Source organism: Hetaerina americana, unplaced genomic scaffold (assembly GCF_022747635.1).
Source record: "Hetaerina americana unplaced genomic scaffold, ioHetAmer1.1.p SCAF_10, whole genome shotgun sequence".
NCBI lineage: Eukaryota > Metazoa > Arthropoda > Insecta > Odonata > Calopterygidae > Hetaerina > Hetaerina americana.
Genome location: NW_027286070.1, coordinates 30,129,033 through 30,153,928, shown reverse-complemented (window position 1 = coordinate 30,153,928; position 24,896 = coordinate 30,129,033). Strand labels below are relative to the sequence as shown.

Below are 24,896 nucleotides of genomic sequence, written 5' to 3'. Positions count from 1 at the left end.
GTCATCAGCGCGTGATTATATTCATTGTATCAATTACACCTACGGCCGAAAGTAAAATTATATTTGTTATGTGTTGGTAATCCCTTTAGCTTATCGTCATTGGAACAAACCCTTTGTTTTCAAATATTGGCAACGTAGCACATAACATTTTTCTAATGCGATGTTAACGGTCCAAAGCCTGAGTAATAATGGAAAAGGACAAAGAATTGCGAGAAATAATCGATAAGCAGCAGGAGAAGATAAAGCAATATAAAGCACGTCTCGGTGGTAAGTTTGTTTGTATCAAGAATATTCTCTTACTACTGACATATTTCGAGTCACTACTAAATGACATTCATATACCAAAGTAATCGCCCTCAAATGATTGCTATTAGACATCGTCACAGCATATAAGGGTCTCGCAAAAGAGAAGGAAGCTTTAGAAGCAAGTTTGAAAGCCCTCAGTGGACGACCGAAAACAGCAAAGAAAACCACCGTCAAAGGAAAAAAAGAAAATGCTACAGATTCAGAAAAGCAAAAAGATGAGGAAATCACTGAAAGCAAAGCCTTGCGTGAAGTAAGTACACATGACGAGCAGATCAAAAAGTATGACTTCCTCGTTTAACTAACACATGAATATCTACTTCCATTTCGAAAGTTATTTTTTATTCCGTGATTATTTTTGTTCATAGATAGAAACTCTTTCGGAATCCTTAACGACGCTTTCTGTGGAGAAATCAAGATTAGAAGCAAGTTTCCAAGCTGATCGGAAACGTTTGATGGTTGAAAAAGATGAGGTTTGTTTCGTTAATGGAGGGTAGAAGTTGTTTTAATTTGCGAGTTAATTTATTTTAGTAATCCTAGAAATTCTCCATGACTGGATAATAACTTCAATAATTGTTGTTGAGTATCAAAAACAGACTGTTCTGGCGTTCTTTCTGTCATTACGAAAGAAACTACAGTTATGGTATGGGCCTAATATGCAAATTCATGTCGATTTGTGAAGATATTTGATTCCTATTAATTAGTTTATGCTTTTATTATTTTGAATATTTTGAAAAGTTGTTATCGAACAATTATGAGAGCGTATTTTTAAAATTATTTTATTAAAGTTGGAGGTGTCTGTGAAGGAACTCACCGAGAAGCTCTTTTTTGAAAGACAGCAGAGAGGCACTGAACAAAATAATTATGGGAAAATGATAAGGTTAGTGTATGTGCTGCCGTAATTTTACATGATTTTAATAGTTAAAGGCTATTTTTTTTGCTATGATACATTTGACATAATTTTATGCTTGCAATTGATGGATTTTTGTATTGGATCAAAATATGACTGTCTGGTCATTCTTGGCATTAATCAGGAGATGGGAGGAGGCAGAATCTGAATGGCGTCTTCTAGTTGCCTCTCAAGAGGAAAGAATTCGCAGCCTTGAGAGCCGAGTTACTCTACTTTCTGAGTCCCTAGCAGCCCAGCATGCACTTCACCAAAGAGATTATGGTGCTATGCAAGTGCTCAAGGTGAGTCACTGATTTGAGTTTTAGTCGGAGCAGTTTTGTAGGGCTGAATCATTATTATGATTTTCATTCGATTATCATCAGCTTTTTCCATTATTCAAAACTCTCCTTTTTGAAATGACCTCACCTTCCTTAAATTAATTGTCACCAACTTATGTATTTGGTTCACATTCACACGCAACACCACCATTCTACAAATCCTGAAAATGCTCCCTTCACCAGTCTCCACATTAATCCCAGAGTTTCAGCACTTTTTGTGTTATTCCATTTGTCCTTTGCAACTACTTCCAAAACAGCTTATTAAGCCTTCAAAATAATTTGCATTTTTTTCTGTTTCTCCTATCAGCATTCTTTTTAAGAAATTAATGTATTCTTTTTTCCCTCTCTTCAAACCCTATATTTCTTCCTTGCCTTTACCTGAATTTATCCTCTTATATACCCTTCTCTGAAGTGAAAAAATATTCCAATTTATCATTCCAACTAGCATCATTTTTCATTCTCCCGCCCACACCTTCTCCATATGTACCTAATTTTCCAAATATCACTCATTTCCATTTGTTTTTGAATTTTATTTCATGATAACATTGTTCAGATAATAAAATGTGGCAAAATAGCACTTTTTAAAACATCATAATATTTTAGTGTTGTTCTTGGAGGTACTCATACTCGTATAGTGCATTTATTTTGTTAGGTATTTGTCAGTTAAAATTCTTCTTTCAGCTGAAAACATGTCCACATAAATATTTTGTGCTAAGTTATCATCAAAACATCGAAAACCAGATATTTATCTACTCCCTGATGTAGTTTCATGGTGTCATGTTAGTGTAGGTAACTTTTTCACTGTTGGTCATAGTGTCTCATATGTTGTGATGGAGAAGGGCATGTGAAGGATGTGGACTGGTGAACAGCAAGTTATAAGATTAGGTTATGGGGAGCATGAGTCACTAGAAAGAGAATTACATTCATATTTCTGGAAGTTAGCCTAAAAGGTTAATAAGGTTCAAATTGTATGAAATTCAAATGGTCTACACCTTAATTCCAGTATCAAAATATGTGATTTTAAAAATCTTGTTCACCTTGTCTTTTTTTCCAAATTTTCCAGCTCAGGAAATGGTGTAAAATGGTTTTTAAGGTTTTAAAGGTTATTGTAAAAATAATAAAAATACCTTTATTCATCAAATCAAAGTCTTTGTGGGTTTTCCACCTGGTCAGGGTTTCAGCTGCCAGCGTTTCGAGGGTTGACTACACCACCATTCTCTGGGTATTGATGTCAGGTCATCATTTGTAATCCTTAAATACCCTCCTCTCTAATATCGGCATATTATAAATCATCTAAACAATTCCAATAGAATTATACCTTTTACTTCTGTGTAGAGGATAAAATAGTTGTATTAATAAAAATCAATATTAAATATTTTACAAGATAAAAATGGATGTGGAGTTTACTTTTGTTATTTTTACAGGAGCGGATGACAGAACTGTCATTAGAGCATATGGGTTTACATAAAACACCATCACTTGTCAAGGAAACATCACCCCTTGAAGAAGACAATAATTCTAAACAAATCGTGAAGTTACCTCCTGAATTGGCTCCTCTTGATCTTTCTACAGAAATTAATACTTCTTCTGAGGGAACTGACAACCCTGGTAATATTACCTTATTTACATGTATCCCTAAATTATGACAAAAAGTATATGTGGTAAAAATAAGCCTTATTACATGAGATAATGGATAATCTGAATTTGCCCAGCAGTTGCTCTGTGTTCATTTCATGTTCACTTTGATTTTTAATTGTTTTATTATTCTCCCTTGTATACATCTGGCCAAGAAGTATCTCAATTCAAATAATAAACTATTCAGGCTCCTAGCCAACAGTAAAGTATATACAGGGTGCGTTCCGAAAGTAATGCAATTGAATTTTTCACACTGCTCGTATTGTTTGGATTGGGATCAAACTACTTGGAGTTGGGGGGGATGTTAAAGCTTTGCTGCAAACCCAGTCTCAGTGCTCTCCAAGCTGTAGGAGCAGCCGGGCATCTGTTATTGTAAACCTCTTTGCACCACTGTGTCACGAAAAAAATGGAATCGACGAGCGAGCAATTTTACACAATTACTAAGTTTTGTGCTAAACTGGAAAAATCTCCTGAGGAGACAAACGAAATGATTCCTGAGGTTTACAGAGACTCTGCTCTGTTCAACTGACAAGTTTCAAGGTGGTTAAAGGCCTTCAAGGAAGGCCAGGAAGGGGTTCATGACAAATAATGCTCTGGGCGGCTGTTAACCAGCAAAACCAACAACAATGTGGCTGGTGTTCGACCATTGTTGGGCTCTGTCCGTCGATTGAGTATCAAAATGGTGTTGCCAATGAACTGAATTTGTTGTCTACTGTTGTGTTTCGCATTTTCACTGCACATATAGCGATGGGGAAAGTGTGTACCAAGCTCGTGACAAAGATGTTGTCAGACGACCACAAGAACAACCGAGCAAAAATTTCAAGTGAACTTTTGCAACGTGTTGAAAATGAACTTGATTATTTGGAGGACGTCATCACTGGTAATTTCAAAGCTCTGAGTGGCACTCTCACCAATCCCCCAAGCCCAAAAAGGCAAGAATGAGCAAATCAAAAGTGAAAACAATGCTCATTGTCTTTTTTGACAGTAAAGGAGTGTTCCATAAGGAGTTTGTTCCTCAAGGATTGACACAAGGTTAACACTGCCTACTGCGTGGATGTGCTGAAAAGACTCCAAAAAAGGGTCATCAAGATGAGTAGAGACATCTCCACTACCTGGCAACTCCATCACGACAACGCACTATGAGTCTGCAAGTTCCTGGCCAAACACCAGGTGCCAACGCTACCCCACCCCTCCTATAGTCCTGACGTTGCCCCAGCAGAACTCTTTTTGTTCCCTCAGATTAAGGCAGCTCTGAAAGGAACCAAATTTTTGTCCATAGAAGAGCCCCAATCAGCCATGACTAAGTCCTTGCAAGAGGTTCCCGAAGACACCTTCCAGGGTGCATACAGGTCATGGCAGAGATGCTGGAAAAAATGTGTAGAGGCCCGAGGACAGTACTTTAAATAATTTTAAGTGTTTGTGCAAATCTGTTAAATAAATTACTTTTAAAAAATAATTTAATTACTTTTGGAAAGCACCTTGAATGTACTATATTTCAGAGTACTTAGTCATCATGAATAATAACCTGAAATAGAGGTGAATAAAAGTAAAAATCATACTATGCATTCAAAAATTAAATTTGTGGCTCTAAATTGGGATCAAAAACTATTTTATTTTTTCATGGCAAAAAATGTTAAATTGAATTTGATGAAAATTATGAAACTACTAATTGATTCAAATTATTATACAACGTGTATAATAACTGAATTTTAATTGAAATCAAACCCTTGATCGATAAAAAAAGAATGTCAAGTTATTCATGATTCATGTAAAAAAGAATATGGCTTAGGGATACAGAGTTGATAAAATTTTCAATTGAACTCATTCTTAGTTTTATCCAATTAATCACGCTTCATGTATATTAAGTTGTTTGGTCTACTTGAAAATCATTCATTACTAATTATAATCACTACCATTATCAGTTGGAGACTTCTAGAAATCAGAGATTTTTAGATTTTGAGATCATGTGACTACTCTTGATCATGAAACAGAGAAGCCTTTTGCTACAATTCTCAAATTTTTTATTCTTTTTCCTATAAATCATTATGAATTCTGTTATATGTTACTCACAATAAGCAATATTCTTTGGAAGATTTCTATTAAACTGGAAATGAGATCTGCATTACAACTAATATTTACAATAGAGTTACAATCAATGATAATTGTATTAAAAATGTTGTTTAAGTTATAGAAAATGTCATTTTTGTACAGTTAACCTACATTTGTTTTACATAGGTGTAATAATCTAATTAAATAAATTATTCTCAAAGTTAGAATTCGTAATTAGTGTAAATTTTGCATAATTTACTTAAATACTCCCATACCTCTTTTGGAATTTCCTATTTTGATAGATACAATTTGTTTTTTCCCTTTTTTCTTGACTTCGAAGTTGTGGAAATCCCAAAGGACCAACTTATATCTAAAGAAAAAAGTGTAACAGCCCTTGGTGAAGAAGAGAAAAAGAATACAGGAGCAAGTGAAAAAGAATATCATAACTTACAAGGAAAATTGAAGGAGCTGTCAAATAGACTTCTTCAAGAAGAAGATAAACTAAGAAGAGCTGAACAGGGAATATCTGAGGTATGTATTGTATGTTAGTTTAAACTTTTAATGAGTAGGAATACAAGTAAATCCTGTTTGGATTTACTGAAAGTAATTCCTAGTCATTGAAAAACACTTTAAATATTATTTTGGGCATAGTGTTGAAATATAAAATTTTTCAACTGAATAATTTTAAAAGACGGTACTATAGTGACTACATTTCTCCTCTTTACTTCAGTGAAATAATGTCTTGTTCAATACCCAGTATTATTACTAAAGGGCTATTTCAAACTCCTTTTGTCCTTCAGTATTTATAATAGCAGGGTCTCAGTTAAGGGAGAAAACCAGGAAAAGTGAATTTTTTATCGTCTGTGATTATGCAGGAATTATGCATAAAATCAGAATACATTAAAAAGTTCAATAAAATTTTCTATTCAATGGTATTTTTGGATGCATATCCGCCGTGGGTGAAGTGAGTTGAAGACATATCTCCTTGCTTTACCTTCATGCAAATCCTCTCGGAATAACTGGGGTGGTTTCATTGGTGGCTGTTAGGTTTCACAATGGGGAGGTATGGAAAAATCTTTACTACTTTGTTATAATCTATATAGTAAGTGTGTGTACATATTTATTAAATACATTCAGTAGAGAAGGTACTATTACTACGTAAAATCTCAAAATGAAAAAATCAAGCATGGGGCCTCTAGACTGACTAGATTTTATGTCATGTTCTTGTACCGGTGGTGATGACTGACAGCCAAGCAGTTTTCCAAGCATTTTTATTCATTTTATTGTTTTTATTATTTTGAATGCACCAACTGAAAATATGTTTGCTCAACGGAAGTAGACTAGCCTTATGAGTAACAGATACCCAGGGATGGAAGTGCAAATGACTCATGGTCTTCAGCCCATCAGGATTGTTGCACAGCTTTCTGCTTATGGCCCATGTGCAGTTGTTTTCATTCCTAAACTACCAAAGGAGCTTGATTCAAGAATATTGTAATGCTATCATTTTCGTGAATGTGTAATTAGGGAGACCTCAATAGTCATGAACCATTCAATAGCAAAAAAGAGGTAATTAAAAGTAAAATTGTCACTTAATCATGTCAGCAGCACCATTAGATTATTTTGTTGGAAAAATTCATTTTTCAAAATCACCTTTAGAGCAATGTTTGACTGACCTAAAATATATTGTTACCAAGTGTTCTGTGCCTTGAACATAACTGCTGTTGCACTGCTCCTTTGTTCTTATAACAAATAATTAGTACTTACTATATATTTTCCAAATGTGGTATCATAAAATGTATTAGTTAAGAAAATAGCTTTATTGATTTTCTAAATATATTATTTCTGGTCTACATTATACACTTCAGTCTATCAGTTCATTCATTGTTGTTTTAGAATTTGCATCAAACTAGCTGATAATTCAAAGTACAGTGTTAAGTTTTCATCAAGCTTCCTGTCCACAAAAAACACAAAGTTGAATGACTCATATTGGTTTCTTAAAGTTTGATCAAAAGTTCCTCAAAACTTGATACAAAAAATTATTTTCAACAGTATTCCTCATTGCGATTTTTTACCCTAATGTTGTATTCTTCACTTAAATGAGAAGTAATGTTCCCTCTTACCGGCATTCACAAGTTTCTAGCTGATTTGATGTATTGTTTTTCATATTCCTCATACTTATTTATATCCGGGCTTCTTCAATTAATTTTTTGCATCATTCATATTCCATGAAACATCATCAACAAAATTAGTAACAGAAAGGAAAACAGCATTTTCTGAATTGAAGCAACATGACCAGTCTAGGTTAAATTATAGATCCCAGTTAACATAATGATGACACTTTCTGCATGAAAAAATTTAAATATCTTAAATTAATCAAGTTGTCCTTTGCTTTAATTCCACTTTTTTCCTGCTGTGACCAACTGCAAAATTTTACTTTTTTTGAACATGGATACACTCCATGAAAACAGTCTCATATGCTTTGCTATTGTCCCTGGGTTGTCATTTAGTTCATTATTGACCGTGATCTGGAGTTTTCCAGGCACCAGTAATCAGTATGCTCATGCTCAGTATATGTTAATATTGTCTCCAATTCTGTAATCCCACCATAACTCATCACCATCCTCTATCCTAAAAATGAAAAGTCCTTTCAGCCCAGCTCAGCTGACATTGTATCGCTCGTTGGCCAATTTGGTCATAGGCACAGTGTAATCTTGCAGCTTAATTTCCCATTTAAACTTCATTCTAACTTGGTTTGCCTCCCTTCTCATCCATTCTGGACATACTGCCACGGGATAGTGACTGGGAGCTCATTTTTGTCGACCTAAGCCCCAGATGCTTCATTCCTGCATGATAAGATTGTGTTTTGGCCAGTGGTGCTGGGAACATTGTATGTCTTAAGCGTAAGAATGTTTATTTGCTTTCTCTGTATGACTTGATATTTTTCCTCATCGAGAATGAGAATTATTCTCTTGGGAAAACAAGGCAGTGTAACTCTTCAGCTCTTATGGACAATCTGCCAAAGAATAGTTTCCATCGAGATTCAATTTGATTTGATTGATGAATTTTATGTCGAGTATTGTCAAAATGAAAAATGCACTGGGAAAACAGTGGAAGTACAAATATATACAGTCTTGAGTGTAATTTTAGGTTATATGCACATGCTTGCTACTTCACAGGTAGGAAAGCCATCCTTTGGAATACTTGACAATTGGTCCTCTGAGGGATTGATCGGTACTCCTCGAATGAGTTGTTGCTTAAAATCTTTATTTCTCTCTGTAAATGTAACTGCTTTGTGTTGTTTCTATTTTGAAGGATCTAGGGGTGACAGAATTTCAGAAAAATATCCTGAGCCATTATGAAAGTCACGTGGCTGTAATTAAATCTTGACTGTGAGTGAAGATCTAAGAATTAAGAAAGGAAAAATGTAAGGATGTATATTTACAGCTATTGTAAAATCATTGTGAAGCTAAGTTAATGAATTAAAGCAAATCTTCAGGAGTGTGGATCCATGAAAACATTCAGCATGTTTTAAATTGTCATTCACATGGATTTAGAAGGACAGAAAGAAGAGGGGAATGCTAACAATAGCTATTTATTGAATCACGTCTTTATGCAATGTAACATATAATTCCATTTGGTCATAAAAGAATTAGGTTGCCACTTAGGAAATACTACGTTCCAAAAAACTGCAGGAGATGCCATGACAGTCACTTTTAACAGAGCCATTCGTTCAAAGTTGATATGAGTTCCACTAAATGAGTATTTTTTCGCTCTGATGTTGTTGCATTGTAATACTACATTTGTGGAAGCTACCTGAGAAAACAAATACATTTTACACATTTAGGGCTAAATGAATTTTTGAAATGAATAATCTAGATGTAGTAAAGAAGAAGTAAAATTTGGAAAAGAAAATAGCCATAATAGTTTGTGATAATTGACTAGAATATGACACAAATTGACATTTGGCCAATAAAAAGCCCAGCATAGAACAATTTTAATATTTTTGACTTTGATTGGGAATTATGATTTTTTGTCTTTAGAATTACCAGTAATTGCAATACTAGGAGCACATGGTCATCAGGATAGCAAATTTTGAGGAGGCATTTTACATAAAGAAAATCATCTCTCCATCAAAACTCATATGACATGAAACACTAGTAAAATCACCAAACCCATGGACCTCACTTCTCTAGGAATGTGAGATGAGGACATTGGCCCCAATAAAGAAAATAAGGTTGGAATTAATGGAAATTAGGTGCTACAGGGGGGATCTGGCAGTCCAGCTCTAGGTTACTGACACAACTACCTGTATCCTATTCCAAAGGATAGCTTTGGGCACTATCAGCATCGCCCAAGCTGTGTGATTTTTTAGGTACCAGATTTTTTTAAGGAACCATTATTGGCATAGAGAAAAGAGCTGGCCCCATACCCTGATATGTTAGTTTTGCCCATTGCTGGAATTAGTATCAGGTAAGCTCTACCCACATCTATCCAACCAACCTTCAGGTTGATTACTCTGGTGGTTGGTGGTAGTTAGATACTACACAGTATGAGTATCATCATCTGTGTGGATCCAGTAAACAAAAAAGCTCCATGAAACACTTAGATTAACTGATGCATCCTCTTATACTGTGAATTTCCGGGGGCTTTAAAAAAGCAAGATGTTATGATGAATTACCTTACATATGATGTCACAATTAATTGTAGTCAATTGTGTTTGAATCCCCATGTATTTGATTAATTTTTGTGCTGTGAAATTGCTGCATTTTTTTATGCGCATCAGAAGATGAATCTGTTTAAGTAACCATCGTATCATCTCCTGCAGTTCTCTAAATTTCTCTGAAAAAGTTTTTCTGTTTTTGTTTGATCTTGTTAATAATGGCAAGACCCCCACTGCTTTTGAAATATATTTGTGTGCCTACTTTTGGTAAACTGACCTGAGATTGATAATATTCTTTTTCTTTCTTGCTGCTAACTCATCTATGTCATGAATATAATGATGTAAGGAAATATATTAACATTTTTTAAGAGCTCTGAGCTTATTATATTAACTAAAACCTTAACATAGTTTCATTGCTAGTCATTTCATTGCAATAACTTTAGGTAAATAAGGTTTTCTCATGTGTTGTCTACATGGTGCTTTGAGAATGTTTGTATGCCAAGTGCGCTCTCTTCTTTCCTTGAAAAACACAAATTAATCAGTAAATAAATTCTGCTGGTACAAGCATTATGTAATTCAAGAACACCAAGTGGTACTTAGGGCTTGCACAAAAATATAATTCAACACTCACACAAATGAGTATAGCTAATGGAATCATGATTATGTGTTTCACATTGTAATATTTCTCCTGTATTGAATATTTTCAGGCTGTTCGGCAGGAGAGAGAACATTGGGAAAGGTGCTTGGAATCAGCCACATCTGAATTCCGGTTAAAGACATCTCACTTGGAAGGGGAAATGCTGCGGCAGCGCCAGAGGTCTCTTGCCCTCCTTGATGAAAAGGATGCGGAAATTGCTAGGCTAAGGGCCTCTATTGAGTTCAATGACACCTTCCCGGCAAAAGGCTCAGCTCACTCAAGTGCAATGGCAGATGGAAGTACGATGGGAAGGGAAAATCGATTGGTCGGACCTCCCCTCCTGCATCATGCACATGAGGCTGCAAGACTGGAGTTAGAGCTCCGAGAAGTTCGAGCTGAGAGACGTATACTGGAAACTCAGCTGCATGATGCCCGTAGAGAGAATACATTGCTTGAGGAGGAGCGGAAAAATGAAGTTGCTGCCCTAAAAGATGAAGTTGATCGGTCAGTATGTCAAGATGCTCCTGTTTACTGTGGAATCCCAAATAGTCTGTCATGTCCGCAGTTGTCAATCACAGCATTCAATTCACTCTTGCGTTTGTTATTCATCCGTCATGAAATTGTTCATTTTGTTAGTGTCATTTTGAAAATCATGTACCCTCATATTTTCTGACTTTTTGCTTCATTATATGAGGCCATAGGAACAAACCTATGTGTGCATATGGAAAATCTTTTGATAGTTAACCATTACTGTGAATGAAAAAAATTGCGAATTAATTTAATTATTGTTGAAAAATGGCTCAAGTCTTTGACTATCACTTCTGTTCTATATTTTAGTTTTCGTATGAGATCTCTATGATAAATACTGTTGTTGAGCAATTTAGCTGCCTGTAATTTTAATTAAGTTTTAAGAAAATGATTTTTAGCTGACAAGACCAAAAATTTAAAAACAATCATTTTAAAGGAAAAATGTTTTCACGTTACTTGACTGTGTCAAATTCCAGCACCCAGTTAGTTAAGTGATTTTTGTACCTGGTAGAGTTAAGATTTTTGTGCGTGGTACAGTTGTACAGCCAAGTTGAATACCTTTAAGAAGGTCACAAAGCAGAAAATTGAAAGAAATACTTTTTTGATGAACCCCTTTTACAATTTTTCTTTGTGGAAGGAAAATGGCATATTTTCCAAGTGTTTACTCAAACATTTATACAAGGTCTGTACAAAAAAGATGAGACTGGTCTTTCTAGGCAAGAAATGCTTCACGAATCACAATCATTGCAGTGTTGCCTTATAGTGGCATCTGTAAGAAGTAAAACACCACCTTGCTCATGATCCTATCTGGGAGAAGGGACCATTTGGTCTCAATTTCGCCCAAATAAAGACCACTATCTATCTATCTATCCTATCTTGGCTTGTCTCTACACAACTTCTTGCCTGAGTTTGTGCATGCTTGCTGTACAAATTCTTGTGTTAGTGAGTATGAAGGTGCTAGAGAAGCAGTGTGTAAGTATTGAATTTTGTTTTAACCTCAGGAAAAATGCAACTGAAACTCATGCAATGATTCTAAACACATTTGGCAATGAATTTGTGTCGGACACAGTATTTTTGTTGGTACAGCTGCTTCCAGACTGGACGAACCTCTGCCAATGAAGAAACAAGAAGTGGACGATAAATGACACCCATGTCAACAGTGTGAATGATTTAGTGTTTGCAAACCATAGGTTAACCATCAGGGAGATTGCCAATGAAGTTGGCTTGAGTGTTTAATGGTGTTTCACCATTTTCACAGAAATTTTGGGGTGCATCATGCCCAAATTTGTGCCGCGAGTATTAATGGATGAACAGATGCCAAAGCATCTTGACATCAGCCAGGAACTGCCTAATCTTTCAAATGACAACTGAAACTTCTTAACAATAATTGCCACCAGTGATGAAACTTGGGTTTATGGTTATGATACACGAGGTCTGTCCAATAAATACGCATAAATAACTGAGGCCATAAAAACTTTAATTTGCAAAATTTAGTCTACATCGATTTTTTACCCTTCAAAGTAATCTCCATTCATTGCTGTGAACTTATTCCATCTTCTTTTCCTCAGTTAAATGCACCCTTGGAAATCCTCGGCAGTTTGACTTTTTATTTTTCTCAGCATTTCTTGCTTTATTGTGTCCACATCTTCCCATTGATGTCCCCACATCCAATTTTTGCAGTTTGGGAATAGGAATAAGTTGCAGGGGGTGAGATCTGGCAAATAAGAAGAAAGATCAAGGATGGTGATTACATTTTTTGCCAGAAACAGGGAAGCAATCAATGCTAAATGTGCAGGTGCATTGTCATAGTGAAGGATCCATCCATCACATGGAGTCAAATTTGCTCGCACACGACGCACGCAATCTCTCAAATGCTTGAGAACTGTGAGGTAGAACTCAGCATTTACTGTTTGTCCTTCAGGAATAAATTCATGATGAACAACACCTTCAACATCAAAGAAAATTTGATTTTTGATTGGCTTTTTCTTAATTTTTTGGTTTGATTTAATCCACTTGAAAACAGATGTTTTCTTTGGGAGCATTATCAATGTGGACAGCTTTCAACATTTCAGTAATTTCTTGATAAATTTTAACACCCTTCACCATAAACTTGATATTGATTTGTTGCCATGTGATTTCATCAATTTCTATTTCCGACAAACAGTAAAAAAAGGACACAGAAACTAACATAACTGGCACCATATGCAGAGCTCGATGATCCACCAAGCACAGACAGCTCATTGGGTCTCAGCCAACTAGTGCTGCTAGTGGGTGGGGCTATAGTCTGTGACATGGCCACCAAATTGCACCATTTTGCATATTTATTGGATGGACCTCGTTCTAGAAATCAAACCCCAGTATTCACAATGATAGGGGATTCACAATCATAGGGGGTATTCACAATGATAAATCTTTCCCATTACCCAAAAAATCTGGGGTGTAATGATCAAATGTGAAGGAGACGTTGATCATTTTCTTTGATTGGGAAGGGACTATTCTTTGGGAATATGTACCCAAAGGACAAACAGTGAATAGGCAGCATTATATAGAGGTTATGATTGACACATAATTGGTTGTTACTGAGTTTTTGGCCTAAAACTGTGCACTGGTGATTCCCCAGCCCCTTACCCAACACTCTCCTGATCTTGCTCCAGCAGATTTTTTCCTATTTCCTCAGCTGAAATTCACCTTGAAAGGATGCTGATTTGAATGGAAGATGGTCAATGAAATTGTAATGCAGACTTAAAGGCTATCCCGAAAGAAGGATTCGAGACAACATTTGAAAGCTAGAAAAACTGTTGGGAGCATTGTAATGGCAGCCAAGAGCTGTATTTTGAAGGCATTAAGCATAATTAATGGGTAACTAATGAAATCAAGTATTTGTTCAAACAGCCTCATCCTTTTTTGAACAGACCTTGCATTTTTTCCCAGGGCTAATAATGGCAGCCAACAATTTGTAGCAATGAGCCCTGCTATAAAGAATGTTAGTATTGCTAGCTGACATAATTGGATCTGTATAATTTAAGTTCCATTTACAATTTGAGAATTTCTCAGTGTAAAAATAATTTGACTTGACAAGGATTCGAACCCAGTTCCCTCAATATCTAGCCAAGTTCTTTAGCCAGTTAAGTTACCGTGGCATCCTCTTGTGCTCTAAATTTGAAGAACATTTTTCTGTAGTATTGTGTGACATTTTATGTTCAGTAATTTTTCAGAACATATTGTTTTTTGAAAACCTTTAGAAAACCACAGTTGAGAGGATGCCTCAGTAGCTCAACTGGCTTAAGTAAGAGCGTGATTTGAAAAGTAAGGTCTCATATTTTGATTCATGAAAAATCAAATTTATTCTCAACTTTGTGTACATTGTAGGAAAGGCTGAGCATTTAGCTATTTTTCTACATAGTCCTTTTTAATGTATTCTTGAGATAAATTCAACTGTAATACCTTGGGTCATTATTGGTCATGATGTTTAATATCAGGGATGTCTTCATATATTTTTTTACTTTACTTTCAGCCTTCAGTGGTGTCAGTCTAGAGAAGGGTCTCATTTGGAATACTTGAAAAATGTTGTCCTGAGCTATTTGTTGACTACAAGGGAGTCAAGGCGATGTCATATGCTCAGTGCTATTGCTGCAGTCCTCCGTTTTACACCAGATGAGTGCAGTCGAGTTTCAAAGTTACATCGATTCTCTACACAATAAACTTGAATAACACTGTGATAAGGTACCTTTTGTATTTTCTCGAAATCAGGCTACTACTAAGGCTATTTGCATAAAACTAAAAAAATGCCTTGTGCTAATTGAAATTCAAGTGATAAACAGCATTGTTTTTTATTTATATAAATTTTATTGTAAATTCAAGATATTTTTAGAAGTTTCTGAAATTTAAAATCCAAATGTCTCTTTCTCCATTGATTGGGAGGGTGCTAAATGGAAATCCACTGGGACATACAACTCCTGGGAACCTTGAACTTCAGGATCTGAGTATATATTGGCAAATATTTTTCAAAAAAGCATCCAAAATGATAACGGGTTATTAGATGGGTCTAAATTAACGAAATTGTTACTTCCTTTTTATACCCAAATTAAAAAAAATTTCTTTGTCATGGTTGCTTAAAAATTCAGCCATGGCAAATTAACAGTCATTGATTCTCATATGTGATTGTCTACATGTGGTGAGTATAGTGAAAATTGAAATATTTGAATACATGCGGAATGAATGGGCTGTTGCGTAGAAAATTTGTTTCAATTGATTATTACCATTTTCAGAAGTGTGGAAATCACCAGATCTGGTATCTAGGTGATCACGAATGAATTTATCATTAAAATAAAATATGTGAATCTGTATACATATGATCATGTGAAAAAAATCAAATAATAAATTTTTTTGGCTACTTTAATTTTTTAAACTATCCTTATGCTTTCTTGATGTATCTTCATGAAATGGCTTATGGTTTCTCTTAAGTCTTGGTAAGATGGAAATGTGAAACTATGAAAAAAAAACCTGAAATATCAGGCAATTGATTTAAATTGTCTGAAAAGCCAAGGCGTTGGGAGGGAATTTTTTATAAAACACACCAACAAGTGGTATAGTTCCTTAACACCTATTGAATCCCTTCATAAAAAAAGAAAGCTTGTACCATTGTTTGGCATAAATACTTTATTTTTTGAATAAATTCTGTTGAAATGCTCTTTCTATTCAGAAAGTTCATGTAGTGATAGTGGGTGGTCCAGTCATAGATAATTCCATTTTATGAAAAATAATAGGTTCATTCTGAACCCTGAAATTGACTGCCCCTTCCTATTGTATTCATATTTAATCATAGATGTTCTATTAATATTCTGGTAAGAGAATAAATCCTTGTTTTGGATTCCATATGCTGATGACACTTCTTGCATGTGGCCACATGAGAAATAATTACTCTGGATATGGAAGAAAACAGCCTGGATCTGTTAATAAGCATGAGACCAGATTGAAGTCTTGGCCATGTAGTAAATCAAAAGAAGAGTCACACCCTCCAGTGTTTTTGAGGTGCGATAGCACCACCCAGAAGGTCTCGCTAATAAGTGCATTGTGCCTGCAGCAACTCAAACACCAAATGGCATCCTATGGAGGTACAATACCTGACTGATAGTATTAGAAAAGAGTGGATGCTTATAGCAAATTGGTTTAAAAAGGACCTCAAAGAAGTGCAGCAAAAAAGATCAGGGCACGAAAATAAACAAGCAGAAAACCAAAGAAAAGCCAGTTGCATGTTACCATCGTATATATTACAGAAAAGTCGGAAAGGGTTAGCACAGGTTCTTCAGAGCGAAGCCATCCCAAAGTATGAGGACTAGATTCCTGATCTCATTCATAAAGGAGTATATAAAGTCCAAGATTAAGGAATGCCTGAGGCTCACAGAGAAAAAAAAACTCCACCTCCTGCCAATCACCCATTATGCATGTTCTAATGTAAGACAACAAGACAAGGGTGTTGGTGAGAGCACAATCATCTGAGAAGCAGTGAATACAATGAAGAATCTAAAGAAGGTCATCTAGGAGGATACACTTTCAACACAATGTAAAAAAGGGCAATTAGACCTCACCAAGAAACAGCCAATCAGAGAACTTAAGGCCAACCATCAAGCTCTGTATTATAGTGACCAAAATGCAAAACAAATCGCTTCGACCTGGAGATGCCTCCAGGACTAGGGAAAAACTGTTATCAAAGAAGCAACCCATGCAACAGAAACTCACGGTAGAAGAATGAAGCCTTTACCAACTAGGCATTGTATGAGGCTCTAGAATAACTTGTTTTTAATGTGTAATCTGCAGGAGTATCTCTGACACATTCTTCTATTTACGCACATAAATATGCTCAAACTGTAGGGAGAAATAGCTTAGTGACTTGGAAACTTTCAATTTCGTTTCAAACACAACCTAGAAGTGACTGGAAGACTTATTGATAAGGTACTGGAAATAAGGAATCATTTATGAAGTCTGGATAATAACAAATTGAAGCCCTGGGAAGGCAGAGAGAATCCATGTTAGTTGCTGCTATCATTTGCTTCATATGTGTCTTAGTTTATGATCAAATTTCAGGCAGTATCTCTGTGCAATATAAAACATTCTTCTACATATTTCAAGATGTGTTCATTTTTACGCATCAAAAGTAAAAATATTTGAATCCAAATAATGCAATCCTCTCTTTTCTATCCAAATGCATCAAGTGTATCAAAAGATCAGGGCATGAAAAGAACTTAAAAGTGCACTACAGGAAATTCTTAAAGAAGCCAACCCAGTTTAGAAAAGGAATGCTATCCAAAATCAGCCAAGTACTCTCTTGAATGGAACAGGAAAATGAATTGGGGCTCTTTGCATAACATTCTTGATTGAAAAAATACATAAGTTGTTGCATTGATCAATAGGAGTTATGAATATGCAACTGATGTAAGAGGTGCATCTTTAGAATTAAAATACTATTGAATAAGTGCTTTACGTGAAATTAAATGAATAAAAATTAATAGTATTTCAACAAGCAATAATGATTGAACTCTAACACATTCTTGTAATGAATACTTTGCTCCTCAATTTTTTCAGAATGAGTCATTTAATGGAATTTACAAGTAAAATTTAATTATTTCTCTGAACTTATATGATGTGTTTAAAGTTATACTTGATCAACATTCATGGTACTGTTGCAATATTTAGCCCATGTTCTGGGTTACAAGAGATTAAAAGTACTTCCTAGTGCAAGATTTTAATTTTGTTGAAATTAATATAGAGCATTATTAACTGTAAATTCATCAAATTATTCAGGTTTTAAGTTATATGTAATGCAATATTTTCAATTTCCTTAAAGTCTTGGTTCATTATAATTATAGTATCCTCACTGTTCAGTTCCTTAAGGTCTTACCTTGCTGAATTGCATGCTCATTGCTAGAAAGTAAATGTTTGGTAATACATTCTCCACACATTCTTTCCTTCACCCATTCTTATTAGGACTCTCATTCCACTGCTCTGTAAGCCTTTTCCCTCACGGTTAGTCGTACATTAATTGAAAGTGTTATTTGCACTCTTGCATTACCATACCATTCCTGCATGTATGATTCCGTAGGGATTGCTCCATCTAAATCTTTAATGATGCTACATCCTTTCTCCAATTCCTTAAGTATCTAAGCCAATAATTTCCTGTTTCAAATTTTCCAGTCTTCCACAGGTCTGAAGTGATTCAGGTTCCATATCTAAATTATTAATGTCTCATGAATGATGAGCTCGTAATAAGTATTTGTAGATTCGAATAAGAGAATGATAACCCTTTATGAATTTTACTCAACATACTCCATTATGCCTTGAGAAAAATACATGGAGATGAGTGTTAATTTGGTGCATCCATTGCTCAAAGTTTCAGATCAAATCCTCAATAACTGGTGTGAAATTTTCATGATATGAACCATTAAAAATTGAACATTTAGAATTGTATTTAGGTAGTCTTTTGATTAGTGTTGGCAATTCAAAACACCATCAAAGGATTCCCGGTTATTTTAAAACATTTTACTTAATAATGAACCCTTTCATTGTTGTTTCTTTTCTTATAATTGCTTATGCTTCGAGTGCACTCTCTTAGTTCACCACTATCTTTATTTGGAGCCATAAAAAAATCTAGTAGCTTTAAATATTAGTCTCCATTATGAATTATGATATTAAATACCACAGTTATATAACATGACATTCTTCACACTTAAGGGGCAAATTCAAAGTGATGATATTTTGTTTATCCAATGATTTTGTTATGTATATATGCTTGAGAACCCTGGGAAGTTCTAAATTGCTCCTCTGCAAACATGCTAGAAGGAATTGTAGTGAAGTCTTAATTATTATTATTTTATTATAAGGTAATCTACCGGTTAAGATAGGTTTTGGATGGACGCAACCACCAAATAAATATTTATTGACTCCTAACAAAACAGAATCCAGCAACCTACCCTACATCAAGCCCTTCTTCATCTCTGTGTACTTCTTTCCTCCCTTCATCCTGTCAAACATCCCTATCCTGTGCCTGCCCTTTCCTCGTTTTTCAACATTCTCCCCTCCATTAGTCTTGATCATAATAATCTGTAAATATAAAATGAAATCACAGGATTACATATTCTGTTGTTGCTATTCTTTACTGATTGGCATGGATTGTAAGACGAAAGAAAATTTTCCCAGACAATTTTTCAACATTTGATCAAATACAGCATTGAACATCAGGGAACACCATGGGATGTAACCATTTTATTAGCTTCGGTGATAACGTCGCCGTTTAGCGTCTGTTAAGAACCTGTCAAGTTTTTACTCGCACTCTCATGATGATTTGTGATTCTCTCTCGGTGTCCTATTGGTTTCTTTAAATTCTAACCCCCAGTGTTATTGTGAATGATCTTATGCGTAAGTATTTCTTTGAGCTGCATTGGAAATGGAAAGTTATTTTCGGGAAAAGAGAGAGATTTGAGATCATTCTCGTTAATTGAGTGGGTTACAATTTCTTCCGAGGTTTTTGCGTTCGTCTGCTCTTGACGGAACTGGGATGATGATGATGATGATTGTGTGAAATAAGGAAATGACGCCAACAAAGCGAAGGGATTATGTCAGAGCTTCAATCATAACTTGTGCCTTCTCTCCTTTAAGTCTCGCGCGGATCGGGCTTTTTGAATTTTTTTTACCATCCCAAGGAAACCAATTGATCCATGTTAACTGAGACGTCAGTAACAACTCGATATCTACGTGCCCTCCAACCACAATAGGCGTAGCGTAGGCGTCTTCTAGGTTTTTCCGCTGGCTGAAATAATTTGCACCCGAATTTCTTCGAGCATTGACAGGCACTATTACCGACTCTTGTTTCTCCATTCCTTTCTTTACTAATAGATAATACAAATGACACATTGGTCGTGAAAAATGTGAGTGAAAGTCACATGTGAGAAACTTGGAGAAAAACTTTAATACCCTTAGTCGTTTTTACCCTAATTATTCAGTTGAAATGCAAAAAGTTAAACGCAAAACATGTGCGTTCCAAAGATTGCCGCGATGATGGTAGATAACTTAGATAAATCTTAGGCATTATCCCCTAGTGATCATACAATAATTATGGAATGTTGATAGGACAAAATTTTGAAATTTAATTCTTAAAATATTATGTAATGTTCTTGGTAATTCAAATTTAATATTAAAAGCATATTTCGGGCTTAACATCCATAAATTTGACTATATTCAAGACATTCGAGCGAACAGGCCTGAAGCTGTAAATCGCTAGTGAAGAACCATCAAAAGAATAAGTCTGCTGTAATCCGTGCTTTTTTGCATCGCGGCCGCACAGGGACGCAATTTTTTTAAAGTAGGAAAAGAATGCCTCGTTCTAATGATTCGCTTCATCTCGAGGTATTCAAATGGATGAGCCAGGCAGGAAGACGTCTGCCATGAGGTCATGCTCACCAATTTCAGTACTCAGAGGGGCATGATGCCATTAAAGAATGAGATACTCTCCCCAGACTGCTCCCGCGAAAGTTTGAGAAGTGCCAAGGGGGCCGTGACGGAGTCATCATCTCGGAAGGTTTTTTGGTTGCGCCTTGCGGCAGACACCCTGGAGGCCGACTGCTTTGAGCTGGAAGGTGTGGCATCGCCTGGAGAGAAAGCTTCAGAAGCCAAAGTGATGGGATCGCGGCATAGGGGACTGCCGGTTAAGCTGGTCAATTTTAAGGAGCTCAAGCAGCCAGGATTCTACTTGAAGTTTCTTGAAATTGTAAGTGAATGTTGAGGTTCCTCTGAACTCCTAAAAATTGTGCAATGAATAATTTCCATAAAACCCATTACTGTACATGCTCAAGTAAGTTGGCCTCTTCCCAATATCGTAATAGTAGTGTATTTAGGGGATGTACCGATGGCTGAGGCAATTTGTGTCATTTGGGATGGATGGGAAAGGAGGAAGGTTAGAGGCAAACCTTAGGCTACTCTTAATGAAAGCCTCCAAGGGCTCCACAGCTTAACGTCCCATCCGATGGATGACGTACTCACTCCAAGTGCTCTCCACCAAGCAGTAGGGATCGGGATACTACTGAAAAAACATCTGCCGCCTCCAGGATTCAAACCCAGACCCTCTGGGTGGGAAGCCAGTGTGCTAGCCACTGCACCATTCTGATCCCCTATGAGGAAGTGCTAGGAATCGTGGGGGAGGAGAATTGGGTCTCATAAAAACTGAATTCACTACACAATTCAGAATATCAATAGGTGTAACTGTTTATTACACATTTCTACCCCTTCGTAAATCCAGACTGATTTAAATAGCTACAATAGCAATAATGATAAATTTTATTGTTCTGTTGGTTAAGTACATGGCATAGAACATGGTCATTGAGCATTAAGAGAGACTGCATAAAAAGTTACTAGGCCGGACACAATATTGCACCAAGAACATGAATCTATTCACAATTTGTCACTCAAGAATTCACCAACATTATGGTTGCACTTAAAGAGTAACAACTTCTTATGGTCAAGTTTAAAAGCAGTTATAGTGAACTTATTTCAAAAGCTCATGGGCAGTTTGTTGTAAATAAGTGAGGCTGAGTGATGAGATCCTTTCTTGTATGAAGTGAGTGGTTAATTTTTCAGATACACATTCTCCCTTCCATGTGTTAAGTGACTGTGCACACTATAATTAAGATAGATAGATTGATTCGCCATAAAACAACACATAATTGTATGGGCTTCGTTAAGATTCAATTACATTTATAGGTGCATTTAACAAAAAGATAAAAGCAAATATAAATTATTTTTTTTACAAATAACACACAATGAAGAATACATATGCATGACTGTGTCAATAATTTCAATTCCATAAATAGATAGCCTTCCTGGGATCCTGATGGTAACATATACCATTGAATTTGCAGAACTATTTTGCATGGAGAATGCCTTAATAACTGCCCAAGAATCCCCCAGAAGATTACTACATAGGTCAACTGTGCATGAATTTTGTCATAGTATACAAGTTTGCAAGTCTCCAGTGAGACAAACTTCCGTTGTTAAGTTGAGTTGAGGCAAACTTCCCGATAATATATGTTCCATTGGCCATTTTATTGATTACATCATCATGCAGTCAAGATTTTCACTTTTTCATAAGCCCAAATATTTTAAGGAGCTGCGGTGGTGAGTTGATTTCATTCTTGTTCTATGTCTAAGCATAATCTTGTGTATTTGGTATCTCTCAATATTTTTCATGTGTACCTACATAATTTATTTTTCAATCAAGTGTTGGTGATTACTTCGCCCTTTTTGTGGAAAAAATGTATTTGAAGAGCCTTTATGAAATAACACACAACTTGAGGAAATAGGCCAGGAGTGTATGTGCATTATTCATATAACTTCATTTAGATTAGGTAATGATGTTCATAAAAGTTCAGTTCACAGAAATATCCACGCATAGGCTATCTAGAACTTACCCCAAGACAATCTTTTTGTGTCCTTGGACATTTCATGCTTAATAGCAAGATACTTTCAGAACTAAGCACATAATTGGAGAAGGTAACTTATTTGCACTTGTATTTGTAAAATGTAATACCTTACCAAATTAATTACAAAAGCCATTGAATAGAAATAATTCCAAAGGTCATACTATAAATTAATAAATAAGAAAACTGAAACTAGATTATTATTGCACAAATGCAACATATGCATTGTGTAATACTGAATAAGATGTGTTGCCACTTATGTGAATCATTTAATTCTTAACTATCCAGCTCATACTTACATGTAGTGACCACTTTTGTAGCTATCTACTAAAATAATTATAAAAATCAAATTAACCATTATAAAAATTTACTATTATGTTTATCTTCTAAATATTTTTTTTTTTTAATAGGCTATGCTGATAGCAACTGCTCTGGTTGCCCGATTAGGGAAGGATGGTCAGCCATTAAGTTTTCACAAGACATCTGTTGATGCTGATGCCCTGGGAAGAGGTGTGTGTGTGGCATACTTGATTGTCAGTCCTGTTCTTCTCTTGGGGTACATGGTTGGTGAAGTTTGCATCCAAAGGCGAAAAATGGTGAGCCATAAATAATTATCATTACCATATTACATGCATTATCTTGAGCAAGCTGAAGGGATACATGATATGTGGGTACTTCACGCCAATAAATTTATTTTAACAGGCCTCAAAAATGATATCTCTGCATTACTCTTGCTCTGTTTTCTAAGATATACCTATGTTCATAGGCTCTTGTGCCAAATAGGTTTCTGCACTCATGACTTCATTCTGTGGAAATTATGTGCATTATGAAAGGAGTAGCGCTTCAACTCTTAGGTAGAACAATGTAAAAATGTTACTAGTAAGATAGCTTCAATCATTATATTTCAGCAGAGTAAAATATGTCTACCTGGGTAAGGTGATATATCATAATACAACCATAAAAGGCATTCTTTGTACTGAAAAACTGATGGAAAAGAACTGACTTAGAGACAAAACTGTGACTTGCTAAAATATGTAGGTAGTATTAAGACTAATTTCCATAGTCAATAGTATTGTATTGAAAGTAGAGGATAGATGGTAATGCTTGGCCTAGCGAGAACAGAGCACAAAATGTTCTGGACCAAATGTTTTGCAGATGTGTGCACATACTTATTGATTATGATAGAGATTTTACGCAGTTCCAATACCCGAAGTTGCATCGTACTTGGGAGTAGTTTTATTAAAATTTCATTTTCCATCCAGGTGACAATGAGTATAGTGATTTGATGTAGTAGGTTCAATCTATATTTAGCTGTAGCAGTAATATTTGAATCCTATGAAATACTTCATTTTCAGTTAAATTATTGCCAAATAATGCTATAAATAATTGGCAAGATCCAGCTGTATGTAGCAAGATCCTCAGGCCCAAATGATTCCTGCTAAAAGTTATTTTTATGACTGAATTTTAAAAATTCAATTTAATTCTTTTTAGACTTAACGGTCTACATTCGCTGGATCTTGTTTCTTAATTCAATGCCATGCTAGAATCTGTACCATGGTAGTCGCTGAAATTTCATTTTCATTTATGCCTTCCCTTCATTATATTCCTTACTTAAATGTGCATCAAATGATTGCTCGAGTGTTTGTATTTTCAAATATTCATTTATCAACCACCTTAGTCAATAAAAACAGGTTAGAGATGCTTTTTTGCACCTTTTGGAATATTATTTTAGTGTTCCTTATTCATATTAGGGCATAATTATATTTCAATTGACTATGATTGAATTTGTTTTCTATTCAGAGATGCATGTATTTGTTAATTCATTCCATGCCATTTGCATTTATCTGACAATTTTCCTTTTTTTTCCATATCAACTCAAAGGAATTCCTCTTCAATGCAGCCGGAGCATTTTTATTGATATTGAGCGGATCAATTGCCATTGACTTCTGGAGAACTGTAGGATTAGCTCCAATTTTTGTGGAAAAGTCTACCTGGGAACGCATTCGGGCAGAATTCACAAGTGCCGCACATGCTGAAAAAAATGCTGGACTTTGCCTAGGGTGTTTATCAATTCTGACTGGATTTCTTTACTTAGCAGATGCAACATTTGGATACCGCGAGGGAGGAGTTACCGAGAAAGCATCAAAGCAAAGCCTTGGACATCTAATTAACACTAAATGAATCTCATGACTGAATCAGAGTACTCACATACAATCATGTAAGACAGAAATTATGAACCAAGAGGCCCCCAATCCATAAATGGGCATCTTATCTATGTCATTAATTTTCAATGAGCCAATGATAAGAGTCAAAAACTCTTTTATTCAATACACATGATATAGGTAACTACCTAAATATAAATCTATCTTGTTAATGAACATGAAAACAATTT

The 24,896-nt window shown here is 35.5% G+C and overlaps 1 protein-coding gene across 3 annotated transcripts; it reads left to right on the top strand.

Annotated features, from left to right (window-relative positions):
- Positions 1-71: 71 nt before the first annotated feature.
- On the top strand, positions 72-24,896 carry GCC88 (GRIP and coiled-coil domain containing 88 kDa). 3 transcript variants are annotated; one of them, XM_071598489.1, is made up of 13 exons: positions 72-267; positions 375-556; positions 672-776; positions 1,092-1,183; positions 1,338-1,494; positions 2,955-3,138; positions 5,555-5,745; positions 10,582-11,015; positions 14,554-14,762; positions 20,549-20,799; positions 22,915-23,100; positions 24,386-24,524; positions 24,603-24,896. In XM_071598489.1, the coding sequence occupies exons 1-9, from the start codon at positions 189-191 to the stop codon at positions 14,738-14,740; spliced, it is 1,611 nt and encodes a 536-aa protein (XP_071454590.1). In that variant the 5' UTR covers positions 72-188; the 3' UTR covers positions 14,741-14,762; positions 20,549-20,799; positions 22,915-23,100; positions 24,386-24,524; positions 24,603-24,896. The 3 variants fall into 3 exon arrangements, with proteins under 3 accessions (XP_071454590.1, XP_071454588.1, XP_071454589.1); XM_071598487.1 differs by having other exon boundaries at positions 24,386-24,896; XM_071598488.1 differs by having other exon boundaries at positions 20,502-20,799; positions 24,386-24,896.